General features: G+C 41.1%; 1 protein-coding gene across 1 annotated transcript in view; it reads right to left on the bottom strand.

Moving 5' to 3' along the window:
* Positions 1 to 989: 989 nt before the first annotated feature.
* EEFSEC (eukaryotic elongation factor, selenocysteine-tRNA specific) overlaps positions 990 to 14,789 on the bottom strand; it is a 213,362-nt gene continuing 199,562 nt past the window's right edge. Inside the window, exon 7 of the mRNA XM_066616269.1 lies at positions 990 to 1,990. Within this exon, the coding sequence (XP_066472366.1) occupies positions 1,806 to 1,990 (185 nt within the window). The 3' untranslated portion in view covers positions 990 to 1,805. The remainder of the gene's footprint in view (positions 1,991 to 14,789) is intronic.

Consider the following 14,789-nt stretch of genomic DNA (forward strand, 5'->3'; position numbering starts at 1 on the left):
CCCTGGGTGACCCTGAGCAGACCCATTATCACCTCAGCTCTTCTTCTGTAACATGCAGATTTACAATACTGGCCTACCTTTACAAATTTATTTGCAAGAATTACTAAGCTAATATACACCAAGTGCATATAACACAGAAGCAAAATGCAGCATATAAATCCTAAATTAGGATTAATGAATAAAGTGTGCCAGAAAGCATAAACGGAAAAAAACTGGGTCTAGAAGCTTCAAAAGATGCTACACTGACCACATAACCTCTTGGGTAGGTTCTCATACAAAGGCCTCTCTCCGCAGCATAGAGAAAATATTGCTATGAAGGGCTCAGGCAAGAAAAGGAAGTGCAATTTTTCCTCAACAAAGATAACATTTTTTTTTCAGTGGGTCTGGTAGCACCAGTCATACTAAGTAATAACTGAATTCACCTGTCTAATTCCTCGTGGATTATGCTGAAAGTATACCCCGTAATCCTAAAAGATGTGTGAAAGCTTTGGCTGGGACTCACTCACTCAGCAGAAATAGCTTGAGATCACTCCACACAGCACTTTTCTCTGTTTTGATTTAAAGAAGCACTGTCCAAACTAGGTTAGGCACCAAAATGAGCATGTTGCAAATCTGCTCTGTAGGAAATGTCCTCAGGGCTATCTTTTTAGTTTGCTGTTCCTTATATAGCAGACCGTAACCACTGTACTGTGCTGCCAAAGGATACCACATAAAGCAAATATGTTTAAGAATTTAAATGCTTCTTAAATATTGTGGCTCTCAAACACATCTCTTTTGGCTATCAAACATCTGAAGTTTATCATATGCGTCTCTTACATTAAGCAAGTTTGGTCACCCCTGATATATGGAGAGTCAAAGCCTAGCAAGTTTATCAATGCTCCATAGCCTTAGCTCTACCACTCTCATTTCTGGATTTGCTGGAGGACGAGTGGATTTTTCTGCATAGGAGAAGGATGTGGAACCAAACAGATAAATAAAAGGCTTACAAATTCAAAGAATTGTCTTTATATTTAAACAAAAGTGAAGCAATCTTTGCTTAGTTCTCATGACAATTTGGCAACAACAATTAAGATGGTTTCAGAGATTGTGAGCAGCATTTTTCTTCAGCAGGACTTCTTAATTCTGGATAGCTTATTTTTGCAGTATTCCTACTGAAAAACATTAGCCAGAAGATTCAGAAAGCTTGTGCAAAAAGATTATACAAAAGAAGTTCTGAACCCTTGAAACAGCAAAGGTTAGCAACATATATCATGGAATTATGAACATCCTTGAGAATGTTCAGACACTGAAGCCAGTTATAAATGGTGCTCAAGATACAAACCTCATTTGCAAAATAATCCTTCCCTTACTAATAGCACATTTGGATTATCAAACATAAAAGTATATAAACACCTAATTTAGTTTCACCATGCACAGTGAATACATTTTGCCTTCCTTTCAAGTCAAAGTGGTAAAATTTCACTTATAGTTTGATTTTCTGACTATCACAAAGCATGAGAAAATTCAAATTAAAAAGAAAGTATATACTATAAATGCATTTGCTTTAGCTGTGGAAAGAAATCAAACAACTTTAAACAGGTGACATCTACCTGCAGACTGGATCAGCAAGACCAGAAATATATACAGCCTCTGCAGACTAGCTGAGGCCGACAAGAATGGTAAGAGTTTCATTCTTCAATCCATGGGGATTGCCTTGCATATTACCAAGAGAAAGATCTTTCAAGACTAAGCAATTCTAACAACTAATACATTCTGATGGAAGTCATTTTGGTGTTCAGCCTTTAAAAGGACACATCAGATGTTTCTCAAGACTGAATCATTTTCTTCTGTGCATCAAAGACATATCTTTTGAAGAGAAGAGTGATATGAACAGGCTGGGTTGAGTCAACCTTGTTGCTTTCATCCTCTTTTGCTGTATCCCCCTTCCCTGCCTTGGGCTTCTTCTTGGACATTGCAGTCAGAAGTGCCTTTGTTTCTGGCCTGACCCCATCTGAAAAGAATAAAGACATGTATTAAAAAGGAAAAACCTCTGGGCAAACATTTCAAAATTATTAGTGTCAATCTAAAAGTAGCCTGAATGTGAGCTCATCCCTGCAGGTTTCCAAAGTGAGAACAGCAGTCCAGAAAATCTAGGAAAATTGGTAATTCCACCACCTCTTTCCAAATCTTCATTGACTAAGATAAATAAGTAAACTTCCTGAAAACAGGTTGGCTACATTACACATGCAGACTCATACACTCTAGCCTCCTTGCGATTCCCTATTTACCACTCAAAGGTCTAGTTTGCACAAACAGTATAAGGTGGTAAACCTACATCCAAACTGTCCAAAAAACCATTTCATACAGGTGGGGAAGATCAAAGCAGTTCCATGCTCCTTCCTCCCCAAATATCTGCACCCAAGAAAGGTAGACGTTAAGGAGAAGAATGCTAGCCTAGGCTTTACCTTGATAGTTTTCAGAGTGCGCTATGGGAATGCAGTTCATCATATAAACCCTCACCTGCAGTCCAGACACAGATTTACCACCTTAGCGGGCTGACTGTGAAACCTAGTCTTTTTCTCCTGGACCCAGATCTCCTAATGCTCAGAAGACAAACCGATAAGGACTTTAAAACAAATGAGATTTTAAAAATTGATAGAATTTTATTATTTCTTCACTTCCTGCTTCTTTCTTATCAGTTACAGGATAATATTCTCTTCATCATTTTATAGAACAGTACACAAGTGGCACACCAAATGGTTACATACACTATGATAAATTGCTAATTAGTAAACCATAGTCTTCATTTGCTTTCAGGCAAATCTAAAGTATTCTAAAACAGTGTTTCTCAAACTGTGCATCAGGACCCACTAGGTGGGTCGTGAACCAATTTCAGGTGGGTCCCCATTCATTTCAATATTTTATTTTTAATATATTAGACTGGTATGTGACTGCATTTGTGCAAGTGTTATAGATCTGTACTTTTAACAGGCTACTATGTATATGCTTTTAACAATAAGAGTCACTCCTGGGTAACTGTGGGTAGGACTGCAGTCTAGGATTGTTAAAAATTTTCCTGCTTGATGATGTCATTTCTGGTCAAGAAATCACTTCCAGTGGGTCCTGTCAGATCCTCATTCTAAAAAGTGGGTCCTGATGCTAAACATTTGAGAACCACTGTTCTAAAACATTCTAAAGACTTGTGGGTCACTGGCTTCCAGGAGATACAAATTTCCCCTAAAGGCAAAGTTTGTGCATGGCATCCATAAGTATGGTCAGGTGCATGGACAGTGTTCTAGTCTTCATGTTACTGTCAGCGAATTGTCACTAAAAGAGCCCAACCCTATGCTGGCCACTGCTCCACAGTACAGCAGCCCCAAAACGGCTGCCGCTCTATCCCGTTGGGCCAAGCAGGTAGCTGGAGTTCTCCTTGGGGTTAGAAGACATCTGTTCCCTTATCCCCTGTTGGGCCCCAGCAGCCCCTATGGGTCTACTCGGATCTGCACCATCTAGTTACCTGGTGCAGAACTGAGGAGACCTGTGTAAGGCTCCAAGGTCTGGGAGGTTTGCAACAGCTGTTGACAGGGCAGCACATGGGAGACTGGCACTGCCTGGCAGTAGGATTGGACCCTTAATGTGTTTTAGAACCAACTATTTAGAAGTTAGTAAACAATATCAGAATGTCAAGAATATTTTATTTTTCCATTAATTCACTGCATGTTTTAGGGGAGTGTGGTGATTTCAATTCTTATTAGAGACAGCCAGTGCAGCATTAGAAGAGAGGACAGTTATTCCTGGATGGACATATATACGTATATGGCTATTCTTAATAGTCTCGTGTGTACCACTTCCTACTGCCCTCTCACTTATTGGGAAAACCTAAAACTTTTCTTCTCTTGATAAATCTGATGTATTGGGATAAATCTGAGAAAATCTATCCTAAGCTGCAGTGTTTGAAACTCTAGCATTAATCTTTCCAGGAAACAGGAGATCTGTTTCCATTTTACTACAAGGAAATGGAAACAAGGTACAGGTTAGCACGGGTACCCATAAGTCAGCAGGAACATACCATTGATACCATTTGTTCATGACCACATTGAAGGGATGATAATAGAAATGGACAATTTATTTCTGTGATTCTGAATACTGCAGCCTTAAGTGTCTTGCTACATATCCAGAATTTTTTTATGAAACACATGATGAGTTAATATTATACCTGCCATTTTTATACCCCATAGGATGAAAATGGGGAGAATGCATTCTGAAATTTTTAATGTTTTGCTGATGAAAATGACATATTCAAGTCATAGGTGACAAACATGCCCTTTTCTTCTTAAAATAAGAACTCGTTACACTGGAAACTTTGAAATATAGACAGTTCAGCAGAAAGCAGCGAAGCACAGGGGAATAATTGCTGTCCAGAGACTGCTCTTGAGGCCTTTTATTTCCTCAGGTGGATAACAGAGATCTCCTTAAAAGCAGATTCAGTGCCACCTAGCTGAATATTCCAAAAACGTAGTTCTTGGGCAATGAGCCAATTTCAGCTCAGGTATTTCTAACCTGTGGTGTCACATAACCTTATCTGAAACACTTAATCAGCTTCTCTCCCTCATACTGAAATTCAGAGACAGATTCTCATATCGTGGTCCGACAAAAAGATTGAGATGCTTATGATTTACTGGAGACAGGACGTCTACAAGCACAGGTGATCTGTTCCACTGCAGACACACTAAATGGCCATTCACAGCTGATTGTGGCGATTCAGCACCGGAAATCTTTTTTTTTTTTTTTTAGCCTTGTTAGACGGGTGTATCCACTATGTAGTAGGTGCAGCATGCAGGAATTGCCTAAATGAAGAGAGTACCTCTGTAACAAGGCCAGGAGTCTGTTAAATTTTCTCTCTACAGTGCTTGTGACCCTTTTTCATACATGCCACAGAACTGTTTGATGAATGATCTGACCTGTGAAACATGATTGTGTGAGGGCAACCTCCATCCTGTTGGTGCTAACTTATGACCTCTGAAACACTTGTTAGTTATATATAAGATGATATATTTTGTCAAGAACAAGAGCCACTTTGCACACTGCATTTTTACATCTAAAGGCTCCTCTTTAAGGAAGGATAGAATAAAAATGCTGTTATTAACTGCAATAAATGTTTATACAGGTGGACTCCAGTATCCACAGATCTAGTATCCGTAGTTTTAATTATTTGCGGATCTGTCCCCCCCACACCCATTAAAGTTATTTAAAAGCTTATTGAACTGAAAATGTTCTTACTTTACAGGTAGCTATCAGCATACAAGCTTGTAGGGATGAGTAGGCTGCCTCCTGGCAGCCTGAACACTTGAAAAAACTAGATTGAGGTTAACAGGAAGTGGAAGTTGACTGCTTCCTGTTAATCTAGTTTTTACAAGCATTCAGGCTGCAAAGAGGCAGCCTGCATGTTGCTATAAGCTTGTATGCTGATAGCTATCTGTAAAGCAAGAACATTTTTGGTCCAGTAAACATTTAAATTAATGGGCATGAGGGGGCTGTGGAGACAAGATTCCCTGTTTCAGTGGATTCCGTATTCACACAGGGGTGTCCACGGAACGGATCCCCCATGGATATAGGTGCACACCTGCACTTAAAATGTGAAAAAGAGGAGTTATGTAGGTATACTTGTCTGGCTGCAGCTCCCTGCTGAGCAGAACTTATAACAGTCTTATGTGTGAAGTATGCAGGGCAAAGTTGAATTTGCCATCAAGTATGCCCTCAATGTGGAGCTGCATCCAACCAACACCCTAATCACCTCAAGTAGCCCTTTATTACAGTGTTCTCCAAACCGTGGCCCACTGAGTTGTCTGGGTATGGCACAGTGGTGGTGAAAGCTTTCCATTCCGCACTGCAGCCCTCTGCTTTCTCAGCTGATCATCTGAGCCCCTATTTCCTAGTGGGCTGCACAACATGAGTTTTGGAGACTATCAGCCGTGAAAATGGAGGGCTGCGTTCCCAGAGAGATAATATATACATGCCAGATGCAGCCCATGGGTCAGGGTTTGGCGGTCCCTGTATTATTATAAATACACTTGCAAATGTGTTTCTAGCATTCAGATTTTCTGTATGAAGAGGTCCAAATAACACATATTATTCTAGAAAACTTTGAAATGTTGTAACTTGGAAAAGGTTTTAAAAAGAGGAACTTTACCTTTACCTTTACTAACTGGATTATCTTAGGGTGGTGTTGTCCCCCGTCATACCATTTTGCATGGTCCTCCTATCAGAAGTAACTGGTGATGACGTCAACGCCAGTTACTTTTGGGTTGGGAGGCCAGGCACAACACAGCAAACACTGATAACAGGCTCAGGGCAGGCTGGAAGGCTTTCTCAAGCGTGCAAAAACCACGTGCTGGAGGTCTGCCTGCCAAGCCTCCTGCTGCTGTGTGTCACTTTATGGTCTCACTGCCAGGCAGCTGCTGTCCAGGGGTGCCACGTGTACCCCTGAACACCACCTTGAATACCACTGATAGAGAAACACTATCTTAGGACAGTATTTAACATAATACAACGTGATAAGCTCTGGTTTGTCACAAGCTGTAAGCTCAGTGGAGCAATGAAGCCATTCACAATTCCCTCAGAACCATACATGCATGATACATGTTTGTCAATTCATACACGTGAAGTGTTTTGACCATTTAAAAACGCAATACGAATGCTATTATTAATACATAAAATGGCCTTTTGCCCATGGATGAAAAAGCACTCCCATAATTTTGTAGTATTCTCAAACGCACTGCTATACTGCGAAAGTTCCCCCCTTCACCTTGCAATAAAACAAGAGGAGCAAAGTAACCAAGTGGCTGGAATACTCACATATCATAGTGTGCAAATGGAAATACTATTTGACCTACAGTGTACATTCTGCCAGCAAACATAAAAAAAAGTAGTGGCAACCTTTTTATAAAACACCCTTTTGGAAAGCCGACATTAACTTCCCTTTCCCTAGGATATCTCCCATACTAAATGTGGCCCATGAGCAAAACACCTTTTCGAGGCTTTGCAACTGTGCATAGATACTAAGAGCATCCAAAGGCTTCTCCATGTTCTGTAGTAACTGAAACACCTATGTGTCTGGCAGAGAAAGATAAAAAAGATGCTAGCCCTCACTGTGGCATTGTGTTACCTATGAGTGAGTTTAGTTGTAATTAGATGGATCAATTCCTCATGTTTCCTTGCTTTGTAAAGAAAACACCTCAGTTAAAGTGCTCTTGTAAAACCCATGCTAATTTAAATTTGGTTTCCTTAGGAAGTACTTCAAGTAGATTTCACCCTACACAATTCCACAACAAGCACAGATGTCTTACTTCCATGTATTTGTATCTGGGAATTTCAGTTGAACCAGATTTCCAAGAGACACGGACACTTACAGCAGTGTTTATCAGAACAATTTTATTTACTGTGAAGGGTGTAGAGCTGCCCTAATTTGTGAAATAGAGAAGTGATAAAGATATAAACATCCAGTCAACCTTGCTTCATGTGGGCAGAAAGGGAATAAAGCAGAAGAGCACAAAAGGGTAGTAAATGAAGCATCAAAAAGGAGCAATTTGCTTCACACTTTAGTCAGAGAAAAAGGAGAGACAGAGATCTAGGCGAGAGAGAGCTTCATTTGCAAGTCTCTATATGGAATTATCTCCAGGGCATTTTGCAGCAGAGGAGGTAGAAGAAAAATGGTAGCTCCTGCAAGTGAAATCACAGGCTGCCAGCCAAAAGCAGCTCAGGTATTACTGCTAGGTATCTAAATTGCTTAATCAGATTCCAAGGCCGTTATTCTGCAAATAGATTAGATGGCTGCTGGCATCATAACCTGACAAATAGCATGTGGTGGTTTTTTTTCACGCTGGTGCCAGGAGGTCTATGGGCTGAAGAGGCTCTGTGACACCAAGCAGCACAAAGAAGGAAAGTACAAGCAGACAGGCGGTAGGCACAATCTAGGTTTCATCTACCTGGCTGGATTTCTCACATTACACACAATGCATACTTTACATTTTATGAGACCAAGGAAATGAAGGAAAATATATCTTTCACTGAAGAAGACATCAGCCCCTTAATAGTTGAAATGACGGATATTTTGAGATGGAGGTCTAGTTTAACTTACTTACATTAAGGGTCTAATCTCTTTTGAACAATGACTATGTAAGCTTGAATACATAGTGAGAAATCTGTTCCATTAATTAAGTGCTGCCTGTACAACTCGGATTTGCAGCAAATGTTAATAGATTTCTCTCCCTTCCTCTGTTGGACAATTACCTTATTTTGCCAACTTGCTAATGGATTAAATTGAAAAGGTCCATGTGTTTAAAAGAAGAGCGAGAGAAAGAACGAAATAAAAGAACAGGAAAAAAAGAATTTAGTTTCAAAGTTCTAACAGGCGGCTGGCCCATATTGCTTGGAAATACTGATACACAGTATATGAATATTATTAATGGACAGTCCTTAGAGGCATAATAGATAGTAGGAAGCTTAGCAAATTCTTTCCCACCCATCACCTGTCTTTGCCTCCAAGTGTATAAGGTTCTTCCAGCCCTATTAGCATTATTATTTTACAACAGGCAGTGCAGGGATAAAAACACAAGCATCCATCGCTTTCAACCCATCATCACACTTGAGAAGTTCTACTGTGCATTCTTCACTGCTTTCCCTCAAGTTGCACATCAACTTTGCACCAACATGCACCCATGCTGTGCTGCAGCTCTGAGTTGGATGGTCTTAACAGCGAACACTCCACTGCTGTACTGCATGTTCCTAAGGTCTGTGTACCTGTAGAAGCCGGGTCAGTGCTTCCTGCACCACACCACTCTTTATTTGTGATGTGCAAAGGGCTTCTGCCATGACCATGGCTAGCCCCTTTGTGGTAAAGACAGCCTGGGAACAACTGAAGAGGGTAGGAAAGGGGCTCATCTAGGATCTCAATCAGCAGATGTTTCATAACCCATGAGGTACAAAACAAAACAAACCCCCAACAGAAAAATTAATTCTGCATTCCTCAAAGGCCTAAGGTACAGAACAGTTTTAAGAATCCCATTAAAGGTATATAATCTCTTCTTAACTAATATTTAGCTTTGGTTACTTTAAACTATTAAAAAAATCATAGCCCAGATTTTTATAATTGCAATGCAAATTTTCATCTCCAACTTGAGTGTGTAACTGAATATAGACATATGCAATCAGTAATTTAATATTCAAATTACATGCAACAAAACATGGGCTTTTTATTTATTCAGGGGATAAACTGCAGGAAATGTCAGGGGTTGCTTTCAGTAATTCTTCTTTTCCACCGTCCTGTACTTGCCTGATCTTCCTAATCAGGACTAACAAATTCTTCTCTTGATGCTTCAGTGGGTGGGATAGTTTTCTCCCTCATATCATATACAATCTGTTTGATTATCATGACTTATTTTAGTTCTAATTTTGACCTGATTTTGGGACTGAAACAGCTAACTTTAGGACCAAATCCTATCCAGCTTTCCAGTGCTGATGCAGCCACAATGCAGCTTCAATGTACGAGAAAGGAAGAGAACAAACCTTCCCTTACCTAGAGGAGGCCTCCATGACTCCTCCCTCCTCCCAGGATGCAGAACATGGCCCATTGGCATAGCTGCATTGGAACTGGAAAATTGAATAGGATTGTGCCCTTGGGCAAGTTTGAGCCACATAAGTGTGTGCAGGGACAGGAGAAGGCAGCGATGCGACCCCCTGGATTGCACTGCTTTGGAGGAGCATAGGGGCTTGCTGCCACTTATCAGAGCCTGCAGCAACCTCCCAGGGGTGCAGGGAACCCCTGTGTCAGCCTCTGTAGGGCTCCCCATGCTGCAAAGACCTCAAAATTGTGGCTGCAACCACTTCCGGTTTCGCAATTGATAAACCGGAAGTGGTTGCAATTGTGATTTTGAGGGTCTCTGCATGTTAGGAAGGCAGCCCAGGAGGCTGTTGCAGGCTCTGGTAAGTGACTGCAAGCCCCTGCGCCCCTCCAAAGTGGCACGATCCAGTGGGTCACATTGCTGCCCTCCCCCTGCCCCTTAAGAGGGCAGAGGCCAGGGATCTCTGGCTGGGGCATCGCAACACCCCAGTTTGAGAACCACTGCCTTAGGTTCTCTGGTGGATGATGGACACCAGGAATTATACCCTTCCTTGTTGATTCTGTGCATCCTTGTTGATTATGCTAGAATTCTCAGTGGCTGTTGATACAATCAAGCGTCAGAGTCATCTGGCTGGGATGGATTTCATGGACACTGGTTCATAGTGACTCTGATCCTTCCTAGATGGCATGTTCAGAAGTTGACGTGGGGGACACCTGCTCAAATGCCATAAGCATTTGCCTTTGGTTTATGGCAGTGGTTCTCATACATTTAGCACTGGGACCCACTTTTTTTAGAATGAGAATCTGTCAGGGCCCACTGGAAGTGATGTCATGACTGGAAGTGACATCATCAAACAGGAAAATTTTTAACATTCCTAGGTTTCAATCCTACTCACACTTACCCAGGAGCAAGTCCCATTGACTATTGGTGTTAAAAGAATATACATAGTAGCTTGTTAAAAGTACAGGTTTGTAACATTTCCCCAAATACACTCACATACCATGGTATCATCAAGTATAATATATTAAAAATAAAATATTGAAATGAATGGGGACCAACCAGAAATTGGCTTGTGACCCACCTTGTGGCTCCCATCCCACAGTCTGAGAAATACTGGTTTATGGTGTTTCACAGGATTTTATTCTCTCTCCCATGCTGTTTAATATCTACCTGAAATTGGGGTAGATCATCCAGTATTCAGATGACACCCAGCTTTATATCCCTTTGTTGTACCTTGCTGGAAAAGCTGTGGATACCTTAAATCGGGGTCCTGAGTCAGTGAAGAGCTAGATGTGAGCAAACAAGCTGAAATTAGGTTCCATAGAACCTGTCCTGCATGTCCCACTACTATTTAGGTAAGACTAGTGGGATGTACAAAGTAGCCTTCTTAGTGGTGGCTCCCTTCCTGTGAGATACCTTCTGTGTAAAGTTTGGCTTACTCCCTCTCTCCCAAATTTTAAGAGGTGACTAAAGATGCCTTTGTTCCATTAGGCCTCCTTCAATTATATCATTCTCTCTCTTCTCTAATTCTGATGCTCTTGATGTTTTTGACAATGTTTCTTGTTGTTTATGTTTTATTATTTTTATATAATGGTATGTTTTTAACTCTCATTCCTGCCAGGTTTCATTTTCCAAAATAGCCTTTGCTACTTCTTCCTCTGTTTTGCTTGTTACAGCAGAGAGAGAGAGAGAGAGAGAGAGGAAACACTCTGTCCCTTTAAAAAATATAGCATGAACAAACAAAAAAATGCTGAGTTAATGGAAAAACCGTAAAAAGGATGACTTCTACTCATTGGGAGAAGTAAGACAATCCAATACCTTCTCTGTGCCTGCATAGGTTGAGAAGAGGGTAAGAGCCAAGCCACTAACTAATCAGAATATTGTGAACAGGTGCCATAATATATGTGAGGGTTGAGCTTTCCAACAGAGCTGGTGTGGGGGGATACATTTATACAGCTGAGTGCCAAACCCACAAAGAGAAGTCTGTGTGCTGACCATATTAAATATCAGAGCATGAGAAATGCCAGTTTTTAATGTGATGACAGTTGCACTCAGACACAGATCCAATATTACCCATTTAAAGAGCCTCTTTTCTGCTGACTGATCCCAAGTAAAGGGAAACTCCGTAAACATTGTTAATGTTGGTATACTGCAGATATCTCAGCAATAGCACTCATTCTCTCCTGAATGACAGACACCAGAGGACAGTGAAGAGAAACAAGGTGCACAGCTAATATGTAAACACTGGGTGTTTCACCTGTGAGCATTACAGAGGGAATGGAGACCAGCCCACCTAAGACTGAGGAATATGCCATCTTTTAAATGTTTCTCTTGAGAGCGTTAGGTGCAATTGCAATCTATGATGCAGAAATTATATGCACGAACACTAGATGCTGATTGCAGTTCACCACTGAATCATAGCACAGGAATTTTTAAAAAGATGAAGATCCATCTAGCTCAGTCTCTCCTCTTCTTGTCCCAAGCCAGGAAATCTCAATTACATGTCTGTCCATCCAACCCTTGAAAACCTCCAAATGAGGAGATTCCACAGCTTCCTTGGTCAGCTTATTAAACTGCTGGGCATGTCCACAGCCGAGTTTTGCATATGTGGCTTGACAGGTTGCTTCAATGAAAAGCCCAAAGATAGTAGGAAACACCATCTAAACCAGTGGTCTCCAAACTTTTTGGCCAGAGGGCCGCAACAAATATCTGGTGTGGTGCTGAGGGCCGGAAAAATGATTTAAATATAAAGTTTAAATAAATAAGAGATGGAACTTAGATGAGTGAATAAATGAATGAATAGGCTTCTGCCTTTCCATTGGACCATTTCAGTGACGTGGAGAGGGAGGATTTGCTGCATGGGTAACAGTCTATCCTCCATATCTACTTTACCCAGGCTTCGTGCACTGGAAAGGACACTCTGTTCCAGAACCACCATTCAGAGTGCGATACCATAGTCTTCCGAGACTGAACGATGCCATGATTCATTCAACCTCTCTGGCCCTCAGAACACCCTCCAGACACAATTAGAGCACAGTTCTGGTCATGTTCAGTAAAGTGGGCCAGAGGCTTTCAGGGGACAAGACGTTGGCCATGGGCCAGATAGAGGCTTGCCACGGGCCGCATATGGCCCCTGGGCCGGGACTTGGAGACCCCTGATCTAAACCAAGAATATACCCAAATGTCTTTCCCTTCCAGTTGAATATATGTGCACTTCCCTGTGGCTGGAACCCATCGCAAAGTATCTTAGGGTTGCTTCATAAGTGGTCAAGGCAGCGATATTTACCAACCGCAACGTGCTAGGAGAACACTAGAGTGACACAGGACACTTGGAGGATCCTATTCCCCTGCTCTTAGTTATATTTATTTCACATTTCTATACTGCTCTTCCTCCAAGCAGCTCAGGGCGGTGTATATTGTTTCTTCCCTCCTTTTGTCCTCACAACAACCCTGTGAAGTACACGAGAGCCACTAGGGAAGCTTCACAGCTGAGCAGAGATTTGAACCTGGAACTTTCCCAATACCCAATACCCAAGTCCAATACCCAAACTACTACACTATCCTCGCTCAAGATGATTATACCAATGGTAGTAACAGAAACACGTTTATCTAATCCTTTGCACAGTTTTGCAGAGACAGGGCTTGGTATCATATCTTGGCAGTCTCCTGAGCAGTACAGTCCTCTTTATGCTGTTTTGTATTGGTACTAATTGTCACTTTAACGTGGCCACTCTCTCTCTCTCTAGTTTAGACATGCTCACCAGTGTCAAGAAAATCTAAAGCCTATTCTCAACTTGCCGCCAGTATCTGCACACATATTATCTGACTCCTTTCTGGAATTCAGAGCCATGTTACTTGTTGGAGGTTCATGAGGAATGTTGCCCTCCCTCCCCATTGTAAGTGGGATGCCCAATTAACTTCTTTTGTACACTGTGGCTGGAAGAACTCTGCCAACAGCAGCTCCTTGCTTCCCATCAGCATTCATATGTGACAGGAAATTGATGGAAGAGCATAAAACTCATTAATAAAACAATTTTGATACTGGAAGTAATAATTATGGGAGGCAAATGCACTGCTTTCAAACAGAAAGATGGACTTTTATGCTTCTCTTTCTCTCCCTAAGGGAGGAAAAACTGAACAAATCCAAAAAGGAAAACACATTAGTAAGAGCCCTCAATTACAATGGATTATTCACAGCCATTTTTCACAGATACAGGATTTCCTTAAAATTAACCCTAACAATTCTAACCTTCAACCCCATCATCAACATGCTCAGTGTTTGTAAATCGGACCTTTAAGAGTTGCTTGACTTGAGAACCTTAACAGTTTTATAACATGCTTAGATAGGAATTTTCATTTTATACCAAAGGAAGAAAGGTGGAGACCCTGCAGAAAATTCCCACTAAAAAATAGACCATCAGGGAAAGCAGAACTTTTAATAATGCTATCTGAACTCAACACCACAAGTAACTAAGGGCCCAATCCTATCCAATTTTCCAGTGCCAGTGTAGCTGTGCCAATGGGGCATGCACTGCATTTTGTGGTGGGGCAGCAGTCACAGAGGCCTCCTTAAGGAAAGGGAACATTTGTTCCCTTACCTTAGGGCTGCATTGCTGCTGCATCAGTGCTGGAAAATTGGATAGGACTGAGCCCTAATTCATTGCTACTTCAGGTGTTCAACAACTCTTAGTATTGACTTTTATAAAACAGCTCATGGAGTTAGATTTTGAAAGCATTCTGAAAAAGGATTGACTATTCTAATGAGTTATCTATTCTAAAGAAAGATTTGGATACAGACTCAATTCAGGATGTTATGTTTCTTGATCTCCAAACTAAATTCAGTTTTTGATATCCCCATCAGTCAGTGAATGGGCAAGGCCCAAGCATCCTCCTATAATGCAATACATTTATCTTCCCTGAAGAACTTCTCAACTCATTCTCTGAAAAGCAATGCTTACTCAATTCGGAATTTGGATTTAGTCTGATTTTTTTCCCAGAGAGTGATTTTCTTTCCATTTTCCTTCCTGTTAAGATTGTGAATAAGATAAGAATGGGAACTACTCCTATCATTCCCAGCCTTAGAAATACACTATCCAAATTAAAACTTTGGCTCTGTATATAAAAAGTGCATGGACCTTCTTATTCACGTGAAACCTGCTTCTAATTCTTCAATACCTTTTAACTTCAGAT

The sequence above is a fragment of the Tiliqua scincoides genome, chromosome 2, assembly GCF_035046505.1.
Source record: "Tiliqua scincoides isolate rTilSci1 chromosome 2, rTilSci1.hap2, whole genome shotgun sequence".
In the NCBI taxonomy this organism is placed as follows: Eukaryota; Metazoa; Chordata; class Lepidosauria; order Squamata; family Scincidae; genus Tiliqua; species Tiliqua scincoides.